At 44.2% G+C, this 16,073-nt stretch overlaps 1 protein-coding gene across 1 annotated transcript; it reads right to left on the reverse strand.

Moving 5' to 3' along the window:
- Positions 1 to 2,320: 2,320 nt before the first annotated feature.
- Positions 2,321 to 8,957, reverse strand: LOC149233899 (uncharacterized). The gene is made up of 3 exons (XM_089368094.1): positions 7,625 to 8,957; positions 4,835 to 5,226; positions 2,321 to 4,192 (listed from the first exon to the last, which is right to left on the reverse strand). The coding sequence occupies exons 1-3, from the start codon at positions 8,955 to 8,957 to the stop codon at positions 2,321 to 2,323; spliced, it is 3,597 nt and encodes a 1,198-aa protein (XP_089224220.1).
- Positions 8,958 to 16,073: the final 7,116 nt, after the last annotated feature.

Raw genomic sequence — 16,073 nt, forward strand, 5'->3', positions numbered from 1 at the left:
ATTTTAGGAAGCCAAACCATATCCCATCATTATTAGAGTTTCCAAAACACAATAACCTATAATCAAGATGTGAGATTCTTCATGTCAAATTCTCATTCATTTCTCCCTCTACAATCAATATTCCTTTGCATGGTATATCTCCATATTACAACAGAGTTCTACTTCATGCTCTTTTAGCTTTCAATAATCAATCAATGTGTTCCTGAAACAAACTAATCAGCTTCAGGTACAACGATATCATAACTCTTCTACTTCTTGCCAAAGGGCATGTGATCTATTCTTTGATCATAAACTTCTATGGATTTTCTTCCAAACTTCAAGTAGTATTATATATATTTTGGATCTAACTTCCTCTTTCTAGCTGGGACACGTAAATTTATTCCCTTTTAAATCTTACTTTCATGCTGCCATCTAATTGGCTTTCTCTGTTACTTTCTTTTGAATCTTCCATCTGTTAGTCAAGCTTAGTAAATATTGTATTGACTTGCAATCTTTGTTAGAAGTATATGAAAGAACAAAAGGGAAAAGTGCATAGGCAAAACAATGATAATTGAAGAAGGTAGATATAGAATACTTATCCTTTGGGAAGAGTCAACTCCCTCATAGTATATTATTCTCTTCATGTCAAAATGGTATCATTCTTGTCATTCTCAAGATCTAGGTTTTCTTCTTACAATAGAAACAATTGGTTACAATTTTTATTTCTAGGGTTTTCTAATCCAAATTTTGGGTTTACAAACCCTATATCCTCCATAGTCTTTTTTTTTTTGTGTAAGTGAGAAGATTATATTATATAACAAGTATAATACAAAAACCTGCCGAAGCAGTGTGAGCAGGGATGTACAATATTCCTGGGCTAATCGCCTGCTCAGAAGAAGTGTTACAGATAAACCAAAACGAAGCACACCACGCAGGGTGGCGATGGACAGAACAAAACATTGCTAAACCACAGGAACTACCGTGAGTAGATAGTAGAAGTAACAACTGAGCAACAGACACAAACTAAAGCCGAGATAACAGAGTGAAAAGATAACAAAGAAGCAAGAACCCGAGTCGGAAAAAGAGCTAACATGAAGACCTTAGAAGTGGTAATTCCCCATCTGGGCGATGGTGTCCAAGCCGCTGTTCTTGACGTGGCTGTCGACCTTCGCCTGCAGTTCTTCCAGGGATGCAGGCTGAAACGCTGCAGAAGTAGCTGGCTGAGCAGCATGGTTCGCACTGGAAGTGGCTGGCTGAGCCGCAGGAGCAGTATTAATGGAATTTTTGAGAAGCTGGATGAGCAGCATAAGCAGACGGTTGTGGGTTTTGATCGATTCATTCACCGCGGTTAATTTGCTGTCCAGGGAGCTATTGTAGTCTGTAATCTTGGCCATCTGTTCTGTGGTGAGATTAACCTGTGTAGTGAGATTTACCTCTGTGACGGATTCCAGCGCCTTTGCAATTAAGGTTTTCATGCGCCAGCTCTCCGCCTGGGTACGCACAAATTGTGTGGCCCTCTTCGCGGGAGTGCCGGGGTCTGTTACCCAGTTGACCTCAGCAGCAATTTCCATATCCGAGCGACCATCCTCCTCAAGCTTCGCCTGAGCCTCCAATTCTGCAATTTTGCGCTTGATCCTGGTCGCAGTCCTGGTTTCGTAGCCACCTCTTGCTGCCTGAAGTTCCCTATTAGCTGCCTCGCAGCGACTACTTCCCGCTTTCATGGTGAACCTCTTGTGACTTGCCCGAATTGAACCAGAATTGTAAGCGGAACCACTCTCAACACGAACGCTAAGAACAATGGGGAGAACAGGGCAATTGCCCATGTTTTTATAATGAAAGCAATGATGCTTCCTCAGGAGATTGGAGTAAATGCCTCTGAGAGTGGTGGTACCTTGCTGATGGGTGATCTGAGGAGTCGCACAAGCGAGCCTGTCCCTGGAAGAATTGGAGCTCATGATGTAACTGCAAGGCTGACGAGCTGGGCGCCAAGTGTGTGGTGAAAACCTTCTTAAGGGATGGTGGCGCGTGAAGGGAGGTATGCCCCATATGCTAGCATGCCTGATGCTGTTCCTTCGGGCCTTGTTCCACCGTCTTCCACTCAGAATTGCCATTAATGGTGATGAAACCTTTCCATACGGATCCTCTCCATGCGTGCTGAGAGGACGGTGTCTGATGTACTGGATCTCGTCGCTTAATTCGTTATGATCTCCAATCTCCAAGAGCTGCTGCCGCCAGGAGCTCCACTGCCCCCTGTGTCCCATCAGCCCGTTGAGGGCTTTAGGTTGATAATTCTTGCCGATCTTCTCGTGATTTCGAGACTGTGGCCAGGTGCCGTCCTCGATTAAGGTTGGGTGATCTGGATAAGATCTTTCGCTGCCAGTTGTATGCATGCTTCCTTTATGATTGGGTCATCAAACTCCCGCCAGCATCTGTCAATGGCAATGTTGGGGTTGTCTGCTCCACAGTTTGCCAGATGGTCAGCAAGACCATTCGCCTTTCTTCTGGTTGTTTGAAAGATTAGACCTTTCATCCCCATAACTAGCTCAGCTATGTTTTCCGTAGCTTTGGCAAGCCTCCAATGCTTGGTTGCTTTGCTTATGGCCGTGCCTGTCTGTAGGCGTTTAGCCGCCATGATAGCCAGAAGAGAGTCTCCTTCGACTATTAGATTTCCCCTTCTGAGACTTTTTAGGATTTTTAAGCCCTGCTCAAGCGCAGCGAACTCGGCCTCATTATTAGTGGCTTCACCTAAAGCTCTGCAGAAAATGTGAATGATTTCCCCTGCTTGATTTCGGACAGCTCCCCCAATGCCTGCTATACCAGGGTTTCCCCGAGAGGCACCATCAAAGTTCATTTTCAGGCTGCCCATAGGAGGTCGTTGCCAAATTGATGAAATTGAAGTGGGTTGGGGAGAACCTCCCCCTGTTAATTGATGGCTCACAGCTTCCAATTGAAACGCCTTTAAGATTCGTAAATCCTGAATAGTTGGTTTTTCCTCAGCTTCAGCTTTGCACTTGGCCTGTATGAGCTGTTTGATATTCGTTGAGATGGATTCCTTTGCAAATTCTAGGCTTCTAGTTTCTTCTTTGAAGATTCTGCGGTTACGTTCTTTCCAGATGGTCCAAACTATAAAGCCGGGGGCAGATTTCCAGATGCTTTCCACTCTGTTCACTTTTGAGAACTTGCTTCTCCAGTTGGAGATGGTTTCCTGTATTGAATCCCTGTTCCGGTCAGAGGCTCCAAGAATGCTTTCCATCCAGTCCCAGAGCTTGGAAGCCCATTCGCAGGAGTTAAGAAGGTGGTTCATGGTTTCCTCCTCCTTAGTACACATAGGGCATCTGGAGGGTCCCCTGAAGCCTTTCTTCAAAAGGTTTTCCCAGGTGAGAGTCCTCTTCTGCATTAATAACCATAGAAAAGTTCTAATCTTCGGCCATAGCAAACTGTCCCACACCTTAGTTGTCCAAGGTAGAATGTTCGGTAGTCCTTCCTCATCTATGATATTCCGGGCCTCTTTCAGAGAAAAGTTCCCGTTTCCTCTGGGCCCCCATCTGAGCTTGTCATTTTCGGTTGCAGTTCGAATTTTCCTTTTTGAAATTTGTTGATTCAAATCTTGTAGAGTTTCCTGAGTGAGTTCATTGTTGTTTAAATCAAAAGCTGTCCACTGCCTCCAATCCTGGTCAACATTGTTGGTCGACCAGTACTGACTTACAGTGAATTTGCCGGCCGCTTGCTGACTTTGTTTCAGGGGAAGGAGATGGGGAGAGTCCAACTTGGGAAGCTGTTGCCAGGCGTCTTCCCAGAAGAGAGCATTGTTACCATTTCTTATCTCCCAGAAGCTATGGTCCTGGACTATGCTTCTATTGGCCTGAGCGTGGTTCCAGATTGGTGAGCCATTGCGGGTAATCTGCATCCTGATTATGTCTAGATTGTTGCTGTTTGGCATGTACTTCTCTTTCCAGTGAGTAGCCCAGGGAAGACTCGTTTCTGAGATCCATTTCCACCAAATCTTGGCTCCACAGATGTTATTTACTGTTGCTGGATCAACTAAATTTAGCCCCCCCTTGTTCTTTGGTTTGCAGAGCTTCTCCCAGGCAACTAGAGCCCATTTTTTCTTCTCGCTGCTTCCACTCCACAGAAAGGAGCGCTGAATGGCGCGAATTTGGTTTATGACCCCTTTTGGTGCTGGGAGGATAGAGAGCATATAGTGAGGAATAGCCTGCAAAACCACCTTTGTGAGAATTAGTCTGCCTGCAAAGTTTAGAGCTCGGTGAGTCCAGTGTTTACTTTTCCTTTCCAAACTGGCTAGAATTTTCTCCCAGTGTCCTTTCTGCCACGGTTTCAAAGTGAGGGGGGCACCAAGGTATCTGGAGGGAAGAGATCCAATTTTGAACCCCAGGAGACGGGAAAGGTGAGACTGAATGGAAGGGTGAGTATTGAAGAAGAATAGAGTAGATTTGGAGAAGTTGATCTCCATCCCTGAGGCTTGGCTGAACAAATTAAGAATATTCCTGAAGGCTAAGGCTTCTTTGACAGTAGGGATACCGTGTAACATAGTGTCGTCCACGAATTGTTGATGGGTTGTGGCTTGACATTCTCTGATGGGTTGAAGGCCTCTGACGTTGCCTTCTTCTTTGTTCCTTGTTATTAGTCTGCCAAGTCCCTCCATGAGAATGATAAACAAAAAGGGGGAGAGGGGATCGCCTTGCCTAATGCCTCTGGTTGGTTGGAAGGGAGCTGAGGGAACCCCGTTCACAAGGATGGAGTATTTAGGTGATTTGATGAGGGCTAGAATCCACTTAATCCACTGATTGCTGAATCCAAAAGCTGCAAGCACAGCTTCCAGATAAGACCAACTTACCTTATCATAAGCCTTGGAGAGATCAAGCTGCATGAGCATACCTGCTTCTTTTTGAGAATGAAGAGAGTGAATCATCTCTTGCGCAAGCAAGATATTATCCATGATTTGCCTGCCCTCCACATAGCCAGACTGTTCCGGAGATATGATGCCCGGTAGGATAGCTTTCAACCTGTTTGCAATGACCTTTGAAATTATTTTGTAGATGACATTACAAAGAGCAATAGGCCGGAATTTTTCCGGAGTATTGGCAGCTTCCATTTTAGGAACAAGAGCTATGAAGGTGGAATTTAAGGACTTGAGAATGGTCTTGGATCGTCTGGAATCTTCCACTATCTCCCATATGTCTTGCTTGACGATGTTCCAGCATGCTTTGTAGAAATTGATGGTGAAACCTGTTAGTGTCAGTCTTTCCAGCCTTCCTCCAGTGATCAAATGTGCTCTTACAAAGTGATTTTGAAGTGTCAAGGTCAAATTTTGTCATTTCAAAGAGTTTTCAAGCAAAATTTGGTCACTAAGCATTAGGTCTAGGGTTTGCTTTCACTCTGTTCAAAGTTGCCCAAATGTCAGTCTATGTCATCATTCAGCTGAGTGTATTATCATTCATAGGGTTGTCATTATCATCTCAGTGTCTAATGAGTCATTTGATACCTTGTTCATGCTTCAGTTGCGCCCAGGCAAGGTCATTTCCCTCTCTTAGGGTTTTGAAGGCAGTTTCTCTTGGGCGGACAAATCATCGGCAAAACTTGTTTCCTGATGTTCATACACCTTCCCCTACCCTTCACCTACCTTATCAAACACTTCCCAACACTCAGATCCCCCAAATTCCTCATTTTTGCACAAACCCTAGTTTCTAGCTACAACCTGGCAATTTTCTAGGTTGGGCCTGTGTTTCGTCCTTTTCGACCCCTTCCCCTCACTCAATCTCTGAGATTCCACTTTCCCCTGCTTCCTAACATCCCTCCCCACTCCCAAAAATTTCCCCAAGAATTTAGAAGCCCTCTATCCCCTTCATTTCGCTCCATTTCGACAAAATCCCTTGTTTCACACATCGGGACAAGTTTCACTCAAAAGCTGTTTCTGAGCAATCAAAGATGAATTTTACAAAACTGAGAGAGGTTTTTGTCCAAAACATACCAAGAAAGAAAAACCTCTTTCACTTTTTACACAGGTGTCATGGTTTGAGAGAAATGTCAAAAGTACCGGCGAGAACGAAGGTGCTCCAAGGACGGTTGGCCAAAGCACAAAAACGAAGGAAAACGCCCAATCCACTCCAAACTTTGGCCAAAGCCTCTTTGAATGAGCATGGTACTTGATTGGGGACTCCCAGCCCAAATTTCAAGAAATTTGGAGAAAATTTTGTCATTTGTGAATTTTTTGTGCAATTTACAGGTTTTTCCCGTGGAATGGTCTCACCCCGGGTGAGACCATTTTGGAGGACTGCTCGGAATTTTGAAAACTTGGCATTTTTGGAAAGGGCATGCAAAGAGAAAAATTACCAATACTTGGGAGAAGCCTGATTTTGAGATTTGAGCCTCCAAAAGCTCAAAATACATCAAAAAAATGACTTTCTGCCCACTTTTTGAGTTGCAGAAAGTGACCTTGGGAGAAATGGTTTTTGAGGGGGCAAAACAACTCCAAATTCAGAAATTCCACTTGGGATGGAAAGTAGACAGACCAAGCTTTCCAATGAGCCATCTTGCACCTAATTTGGATCAGTGGAACCCACTCAAAAGTAGCTTCAAAGGGGCGCGACCATTTGAACAGGGGGCGCGACCATTCGAGCCAGCTTTACCAGAATTGACCTTTTTTGTCAAAAAACACTGTTTTGACTATGGTTGACCATTTTTACTTGTAGATGATGGATAAATGTAATATTTTCATGGCACTTTGATAGATTTTATCTCTCTTTACCCTTCTAGAAGCTTCCATGATGTAAAAAGTGAAAAATTAATGCATGGATGAGTTAGCTAAGTAATAGAGGCAAGTTGTTTGGCTGCCTATTTTCTAGTTCTTAGTTTAGAATTAGTTCAAACTGCTCCTAGGAAGCTGAGCTCGACCCCTAGAGGTGGGGAAAGGAGTTAGATGGTCTAGATGGTCTATATTATGCTCTCTCCTTCTCATTTTCATGGTTGGACTCTAGAGGGAGAAGTGCTATTGTATTTTTGACTTGTATTTTCTGCAATTTGAGGAAAAGGAAGGCCAGGATTTTGCAGACTTCATTGTGGATTCTTGTGGATTATTATGTTGATGGTGTGTCTCCTACTGTTATTGTAAGTCTGTTTATGTGTTCCATTTCTTAATCTCTTGCTGCTATTTAAACAAAAGAAGTGATAAAGTTTGAATTCATGCATGCCATGCTCAGCTTTCAATTTTGTTTAAAATTTATGTTTTCCACTGTCTAGAGAGGATTCGAATTCATTGTTCGCCCTCTTTAGCTTCTCTTCTTTCTTCCTTGATCATCTCTTTCAGCTAAAGGCATTAGCATAAACTCCTACCTTGCCCCAAAGACCCACCTGCAAAAAACTGAGCTCAATCCCCGCACCCTGAATTGCACTCCCTCCAAATTGCCACCAAAAAACCCAAAAACTTTAAATCAAATCCCCTTATCAGTTTACTAGCCTAAAATCCTTATTCCTAATTGGTCAAACTCATCTCATTGAGAAATCCACCAAGTTTGACCCGAGAGAACCTTCTCATACCTCGTAGGGCTAGCTACGAGGTGAAATGGTTTGATGTAGCCTTGAGAGTTTATCTATCTCAGCCTAGGTGAATTCCAAGCGCTAACAAAACCATCCGGACCCGGAGCTTTATCATTGGGCATGCTTCTAACAGCCTCCTCAACTTCTTCCATTGTGATTGTTCTTCGGAGGGACCAGTTCTGTTCTTTAGTGATCATTCTGGGAATTACCTCTGTGATCTTTGTAATGGCTTCCTCCCTATTAATGTCTGGCTCCTGCGCTATGAGGCTAAAGTGATTTCTGAGGGAGGCTGAGATTTCATTGTGATTTCTTATGATATTCCCCTCCTCGTCTTTTAACTCCAGGATTTTGTTAGCACTTCTGTAATCCATGGCTGATCTGTGGAAGAACTTTGTGTTTTGCTCCCCTTCTTTCAGCCAAAGAATTCTGGATTTCTGTTTCCAGAGTGTTTCTTCCTGTTTGCATCTGGTGTGCCATTGCTGCGTGAGTTCCTCTTCTAGTTTGCTTGTCTCCTCCTCTCTGCGTCCTTCCATACCTTCCTTTTGTATTAGTTCCAGTTTCTCTTCGATGATTGCTTTCTCCTGGAAGATATTTCCGAAGACTTGTTTGTTCCATTCTTTCAATTTAAGTTTGATGTTTTTTAGTTTCTGTTGCAGAATGAACATTTTGGAACCTTCCTCCCTCGCGGGCTCTGTCCACCATTTCTCTACCATTTCTAGGAAAGAGGGGTGTTCTATCCAGAATTTTTCAAACCGGAAGGGTTTTTTTTTGGGAGAGTCCTGAATCTCAACTGCTAGAGAGACCGGCCAGTGGTCTGATCCTCCGCTGGGGAGGATGTTTGATTCGACGTCTATTCCTTCCAAGAGCAGACTTTCTGAAATTAAGAAACGATCCAATCTAGAAGCAATGAGCCTATCTCCCCCCCGTCTATTGTTCCAGGTATATTTGCCGCTTTTGGGATAAACATCCACCAGTTTTGCATTCTCTATGAAGCTTATGAGGGCCTCTCCATCCTTGTGTAGTCTTCTTAGGCCTCCTTTCTTCTCCAGGAGGGAGGTTATCATGTTGAAGTCTCCCCCCAGGATGAAATTGGCATTCTGGTGTCTTTCTATGAGTTTGGTGAGCGAATCTAGAAAACAAAATTTATCTTCTATCTTTTGGGGACTATAGACATTAATGCAGATAAAAGAGGAAGAGTTACCTGTTGGCTGCATCTCCAAAGCCAGGTAGTTCTTGCTGGCTTCAGCTGTTAAGAGATGAAACCTTCGAGTGTCCCAGAAGGTAGCAAGGCCTCCCTCGCGTCCCTTACTTTCAATCTCCATAACTTCAAAATTCCTGCTTAACTTCCTTCGTAGCTTGCCTATGAGTTCGCTGTTGCATTTGGTTTCTTGGAGAAACAGCATATCCGGATTATACTTCCCCATTATCCGATTTAGGACCCTCTGTTTGGCCTGACTACTTATTCCTCTGGCGTTCCAAGAGATGATCTTCATAGTTAACAATTTTGTTGGAAGGACGAGTACTCATCTAGCTGCCTAATCAAGCCAGCATTGATTAACATTTCGCCAAGTTCCTGTAGCTGCTCTATGTTTGTTTTCCGGCCTCGTCGGCGCTTGTGTCTTGGGCCTGAAATTCTTCCCAGCTGCAATTGGTAGTGAGGTGATCCTCCCTTGATTATTCCAAGTTTACTTTTCTGTTTCTCCATGATTGCCTTCTGCCGTGCGATGAACAGGTCATTAACCTTCCTTATTTCTTCCTCTGGGACTGCTTCCATTCCCTTGGCTTTCCAGCTTTCCACCAGCGCCTTTAGGTCCATTCCATCCGTTGCGAGGGTGTTTTCCAACTCCCAGTCCTCGCTTCCTGCTTCACTTGTTTGCATATCTGTCTCCTCCTCCGTTTCGACGACTCTGTCGGTCATGAGGACCTCCCCTGCTGTTGTTGCATCTGTCCTTTCTTCTTCTGTGGGTTTTTCCGGCTTCTCTTGCCTCGCAATCCTGTTGGGAGTGTGCTGCTTTTCCTCCGAGTCCGTCTCTAGATCTAGAATCTCAAAGGGGTTGCTAAAATAGTTTCTATCTATTTTCCCTTTACCATTTTTCCTTCTGATGGCTCTCTGCCTGTTCTTGGGTTTAATGAAGTTATTCTTATCTCTGGTAGTCTGTATTTTTTCCTCTTCTGCCTCCTTTTTGTTCAAGGGGCAGTCCCTTACTAGATGTCCATGTTCGTGGCATTTCCGGCATCTGAAGGGTATTTGCTCGTAATCTAGCGCCTGAAAGTATTCTTCGTCCCTGTAGTCAAGCCAAACCCCCTCGTGTAGCGCTCCTGATACATCTAGTTCAACACAAATTCTCGCATAGGTGGTGTATCTTTTCTGCATGGTTGCTTCTGAAGCTTTGACGAAGGTACCGAGCTTGTCCCCGATTTGTTTCAGGGCATTAAGACCCCAATAGTCTATGGGTAGGGAGAAGAGTCTGATCCAGACAGGCACTTGAGTGAAAGTTTCCTTCTCCGGTACAAAGTTTGGCTTCCAATGTCTCATGTAGAGCCCGGCTGCTGCCAAAAAATAAGGGCCTCCCTCAAACACTCTGTCCTTATCTTCTAAACTGGTGAAAACTACTGTGAAAAAACCTTTAGCTCCTAAGTGCAGCTGCACGTCCCCTTTTGGTTTCCATTGCTGTCTTATCCACTGGCAAAGGGTTCTCTCAGAGGGCCAGATGCCCATGAATTTGCAGATGATGGCATGTTCAGCCATGTGATCCCTATATGCTTGGATTTCAGGGTCGTTGATAGTTATCCGCAGACTGTCTTCTTTTTTTGGCTTACAAGCACTGTTGTTCACGTGGGTTCTTTTGGGGTCTGCGCTTGTCTCCCCCTCCTTCTCCGGATAGACTATTCCTTTTCCTTTCCCTTCTTTGTCTTTTGTGGGCTTCTCCTTTTCATTTTCTGATGGTTGCGTTCTGTCATCATTCTTGTCCTGTTTGTCTGCAGTGTTCCCCTTCACTGTATTCCTAGCACCTGTGGCTTTGTCTGTCTTGTCAGAATGTGGCTGCTTTTTTTCTCTGTTGTTCTTGCTGCTAAGCAGCTTACTGTTCAGACCCTCGATTCTCACTCCCGCCGTTACCTTCTGTGGTTGAGAATGCGCAACAACTTGTTTGAACGACGGGGTCCCACTGGACCCCTCGGCACCCATTCTTCCCGAACCCAGTGCCCCTCAGCAGGACAGTGTCGCCCGAAACGAGCTTTGGGTGAACGGTGCGTCTGCAGCAGAGGAAAACCTAAACCCTAGACAGGTTAGGTTAAGACACCATTAGCGAACCAGTCCTCAGAGCTCTCTATATCCTCCATAGTCACCAAGACCTGCTATTTTAATAATTACAAGACTTCTACAAATACGTTGCAAAACCTTAATGATACTATTGACATGTGTTTTATTCATTTCATTTATTACTCACAATACCTAGACTTCATATGCAATGAACTACTATGAACAATTTCTTATAAGCCACGGTCTCTAATATATATTTACACAAACCCTTTTTCTATCTTTCAAGTGATCATCACCATGACCTACTAAACAACATAGATCATAAATGCACATAGAAATTATACATACCTCTACAATCTTACTTTACGTGTCCATCCTTGTAGAGATATGATCCTTTGACATGTACCAACTTACTTCAACAATGGTGCCTCAATTCTTCAATCACAGAAAATTCCTTGGACCACTAGTTTTTTCTTTGTTCCTTTCAAACTTCACAAACATGTCGACTATAGGTTTCGATGACACAATTGCTATATATATATTGGTTTTTGTTTTTCCACGATATTGGAGTATTAGCTAGAATCTTACAATCACTTACGCTACCAATCCAAGTCTCATAGTAAACTACTTTGAATAGTGAAACAATATACAACAGTAAATCTACTAGTTGACAAATATATACATGGTTGAATTGAGGCTTCTGTGATCCATAACATTTATAAGAAATATTTCGGCGTAAATCACATGCAGAAAATATCTGTCGACGCGTTTCGAACCAACTAGTGTGGTTCATCGTCAGGACAAGTTGAAGAAACAGATCTAGCTTAGCATGTTAAATAGTCTGAGCAGAGCCTCCAGCCGACCTAACAATAATAATATAAAGGCACAAAACTAACAATAGAGGTATTCTATGGGGCACAATAATAACAATATGGGGACAATAGGGGCACAAAAATATTAATAAGGGATACAACTACAATAGTAATGGGGTAATCACTAGTATTATAGGGACCTAACACCGAATCTGCGTGAGTAGCTGCAAATGGCATGGCCACATCAATGGGACATAGTGGTTGGAATCCCAAGCCCACTTGAAAAGGGTTGTGGCCAATCGAGCTGTGGAGAGCCCAGTTGTAGCTGTGCTGGACATAGGGGAGGATCTCGTCCCATGTGCGTGGATGCTTTGAGTTGTACATGCGCAAAATGTGTATGATCATCCTATTGACAACCTCTATCTAGCCATCAATTTGAGGATGGAAGGCTATGGACTTAGTTAGTTTGGTGTCAAGCATCGACCAGAGGCTGGAACAAAATGTACTGAGGAACTTGCTGTCCCGATCTGAGATGATAGACTGTGGGATCCCAAAGTGTACCCACACTTGTTCAAAGAAGAGTTTAGCAGTGGCTTCTGCTGTGATATTCTTCTTGCAGGCAGCCATAATCGCCATCTTTGAGAACCTGTTGACGACCACAAAAACACAGTCGTTTCCATGCTTGTGGAAGAAAGGCCTGACATGTAATCCATGGAGATGGATTCCCAAGGTCGACTAGGGGTATGCAGCGGGGTATAGAGGCCTTGCTTCTTGATGGTTGGTTTGGCAATGGCACAGGCAGTGCATGATCTGATGTACTTCTTGACATCTTGTTGAAGATTCGGCCAATAGAAATACTTCTGCAATACTACCACCATTTTCTCGACCCCGAAATGTCCAATAGCTCGACTGTAGTGTGCTTCCCAAATCATCTTGGCACGCTCACTTGAAGGAACACAAAGGTGACCCAGGTGGCATAACAGGGCATCTTGGAGGTGAAAATCTGGAACATGCTGACCCTCCAAGAGTGTCTGGTATGTGTGGCTGAATTCTGGGTCGCTTTTGTAGAGAAGTGGTTAATTAGAAGTCTCGTGCCCACAAGAGTTGAGCACAGTGATTAACTCCATGATCGGTGGTCGACTGAGGCAATATGCAAAATTATTGGTGCTACCCTTCTTATACTTGATATTCAAATGAAACTATTGCAGGTATGTGGACCACTTCTGATGGCGATCATTCTGCAATTTCCCTTGGGTCTGTATGAACTGCAGGGGTCAGTAGTCTATGTGGATGACAGTTTCCTTCCCCAAAATGTAATGCTTCCATTGTCGGCAGGCCTGCACAATGGAATACATCTCTTTGTCATAAGTGGGATACTTCCGGACTGTGTCTGAAAGTGTCTCACTGTGATATGCCACTGGATGCCCGTGTTGAGTAAGGACTGCCCCAATAGCATAGTCAGAGGCATCTGTCTCGACCTCAAGTGGTTGTTGCAAGTCTAATAATGCGAGCACTGGTGCCATGCAGAGGTGATCTTTCAACTCTGTGAATGCCCTTTGTTGAGATTCAGACCAAAAGAATTTTTCTTTCGCTCTCCCTTGGTGACTTGACTCAAGGGCCAAGTGATATGAGAATATCCCAACACAAACCTGCGGTAGAAGTTGGCAAGACCTAGAAAGCTGCGGAGCTCTGTCAGAGTGGTTGGAGCTGGCCAATATCAAATGATTTGGATCTTGGATGGATCCACATGCACCCCCTGTTCATAAATAATGTATCCCAGATACTGAACTTGGGTCATGCCAAAAGTGCATTTCTCCAAATTGGCACATAACTTGTGTTGCCGTAATGTTTGGAGAACCTGTCGGATGTGGTGGAGGTGCTCTTCCCAACTCTGGCTGAAGATCAGGATGTCATCCAAGTATACCATTGCAAATGAGTTGGTGAATGGTCACAAGATGTCATCCATTAGCTGCATGAAGGTTGCAGGAGCATTCGTCAATCTGAAAGGCATAATCAACCATTCGAAAAGTCCCTCCTTGGCTTTGAAGGCAGTCTTCCACACATCGGAGGGTTCAATTAGTACTTGGTGATATCCTGACTTCAAATCGATCTTGCTGAAATATTTTTCCCTCTTCAGTTGGTCCAAGAGGTCATCAATCCGTGGGAACGGGTACCTATTACGGACAGTGATCTTGTTCGGCGCTCGATAGTCAATACAGAGTCTCCAAGTCCCATCCTTCTTCTGTACCAACACGATCAGGCTCCCACATGGTGATGAACTTGGATGAATGTGACCTTTATGCAACAACTCCTGAATCTGCTTCTTGATTTCATCATTCTCCAGAACAGAGCGCCGATAGATTGGTCCATTGGGCAGTGACGCACCTAGGGTCAGATCGATGGAGTGCTTGACCTGGAAATGCAGAGGAACCCTTGTGGGGGAGGTGAAGATGTCCTCATACTCCTCCATGACCTTGTCCATCTGTAGTTATCTTGCGGAGGGGCCCTGTTTGGAGGTCGTGGCCATCGTCTTCTTCTTTCCTTGAGGGCGTATCATTAGGAAAACAAATTTCCTAGTTTTGGAAATGAGCTTACTGCATTGTTTTGTAGTAATCAAAGAGATGGCAGTAGGCGGTGCTACCTCCTGTATCCTGTACAACTTATTTCCCAAAGTAACAATAACAGCATGGGGCCTTGATTCATACACAACATGTTGCTTCCACAAGTATGGTTGTCCTAATAATACATCACAAACTTCAAGGGGAGAAATGTCACACAATACCTCATCCATGAAGGGCTTGATATTGTATGGAAGGCGACATTGTTGGCTCACGCGAAGGTCCGTCCTTGGTGAAGCCACTCGATGGTGTACAATTGTGGATGTGCTGTGGTCGGTAAGCCCAGCCGCTTCATGACCTCTGCCAAAATGAGGTTATTTTGGCTCCCGTTGTCGACAATGAATTGTAGCGGGGAGCCCTTTACCCACATCTAGGAGTGGAAGAGACGCTCCTCCTCCTCTAGAACTTTGGGTTCCTCCTTCTAGATATTCATGGTGGCAATGTTGGTGTTAGGCTCCACATTGATAATCTGCTTCCCTTTGTCATTCCCCTTGTCAGGTTTTGACTCAGAGTCGAAACATGCATCTGATTTCGAAACCTTTAGCTCGGCCACTAGTGACTACTTGGCCCGACACTCACTTGTGTTGTGAGTGGAGCTCTTATGGAACTCACACCACTTTCCTGTGTCCTTTTTCGGCTTCACGACGTTGTTCTTTGCTTGCACTTTTTATGGGTTGTCTTGGGCCACCCCGCCTTGGCTTTATCCTTTGTTCTACGGTTTGGGGGCACCTTTCCCTTGCTTCAGATTCACAGATCCAAAGTCTCGCTTCTTCTGTTTAAACTTTTGCTTGAACTTGACGACATATCAGTATGCTGTGCCGAGCGAGGGGATGTTCAGAAATTCTATTTCTTCCTGGATGTACTTGTGCAGGTAGCCGCAGTATTAGAGTACCAAATGCTGCTCTGAATCCTTGATACCCAACTTTGTGCGAAGGGTATGGAAAATATTGGTAAACTCCGGCACGTCTTGGTCCCTTCCCAGTCGCAGCGTGGTCCACTTTATGTATTGATCCTCATAGCTTCCGACAAGGTAGTACTGCTCCTTGGTGGCATCTTGGAATGAATCCCAAGTGGGTGCGGCTGAAAATAGTGAGCCTGTACTTTCATCCTTCTGCTCGCAGTAGGTTTCCCACCAGTCCTTGACGTGGGGCGCTGCTTTGAGAAGAGCGAAAATAATCTTTTCCCGACTGGAAAAATCATGAACATAAAAATAACCCTCTAGCATATTTAACCATTTATCGACAACATCTACATCTATCTGACCCTCGAATATGGGGATTTCAAAATTAACTTGTACCTTAAACGGTGTGGCATTTCCAAAGTAGCTGTTTGAAGCCAATGCGTCGCCCCTGGGTAGTCGCTGAAGGATTTGGGAAAAGTTGTACATCATCGTGTTCCTTTGTCGCTCGAGGGCTTCTTCGAGCAAGATTTTGATAGGATCTCATACCCCCTCATCTTTATTTTCATCCGCCATGGGAGGTCGTTGAGATTTGCGAGGCTAGTCTTTCAACCAGTTCAAGCCCCAACTCCTTATATCCTGACCTCGCTGGGGACATGCAAAGAAAACATAGAAAAAGCAGACCGCTCTGATACCATTGATCCGGATTTAAACAGGAACACAACAAATTACAGAGATAACCATAAACACAGAGATGTAACAGAAATAATACTTCATTTCATTAATGTAAAATACTGAAATATGCTTACAAACAATAATCGAAATAAACTAGCTAGGGCAATGGCAGCTTTATCTCTGAGAAGAGATGTGGCGGCTACATGCCTCAGAACTATGTTACAATGAGGCTCGAAGGGTTATTTATTGTTGAGAAACAATGGAAAACCCTAACC

The sequence above is a fragment of the Pinus tabuliformis genome, chromosome 8 (genome assembly GCF_031772625.1).
Source record: "Pinus tabuliformis cultivar Carrire ecotype Pingquan chromosome 8, CPIR1, whole genome shotgun sequence".
Lineage (NCBI taxonomy): Eukaryota > Viridiplantae > Streptophyta > Pinopsida > Pinales > Pinaceae > Pinus > Pinus tabuliformis.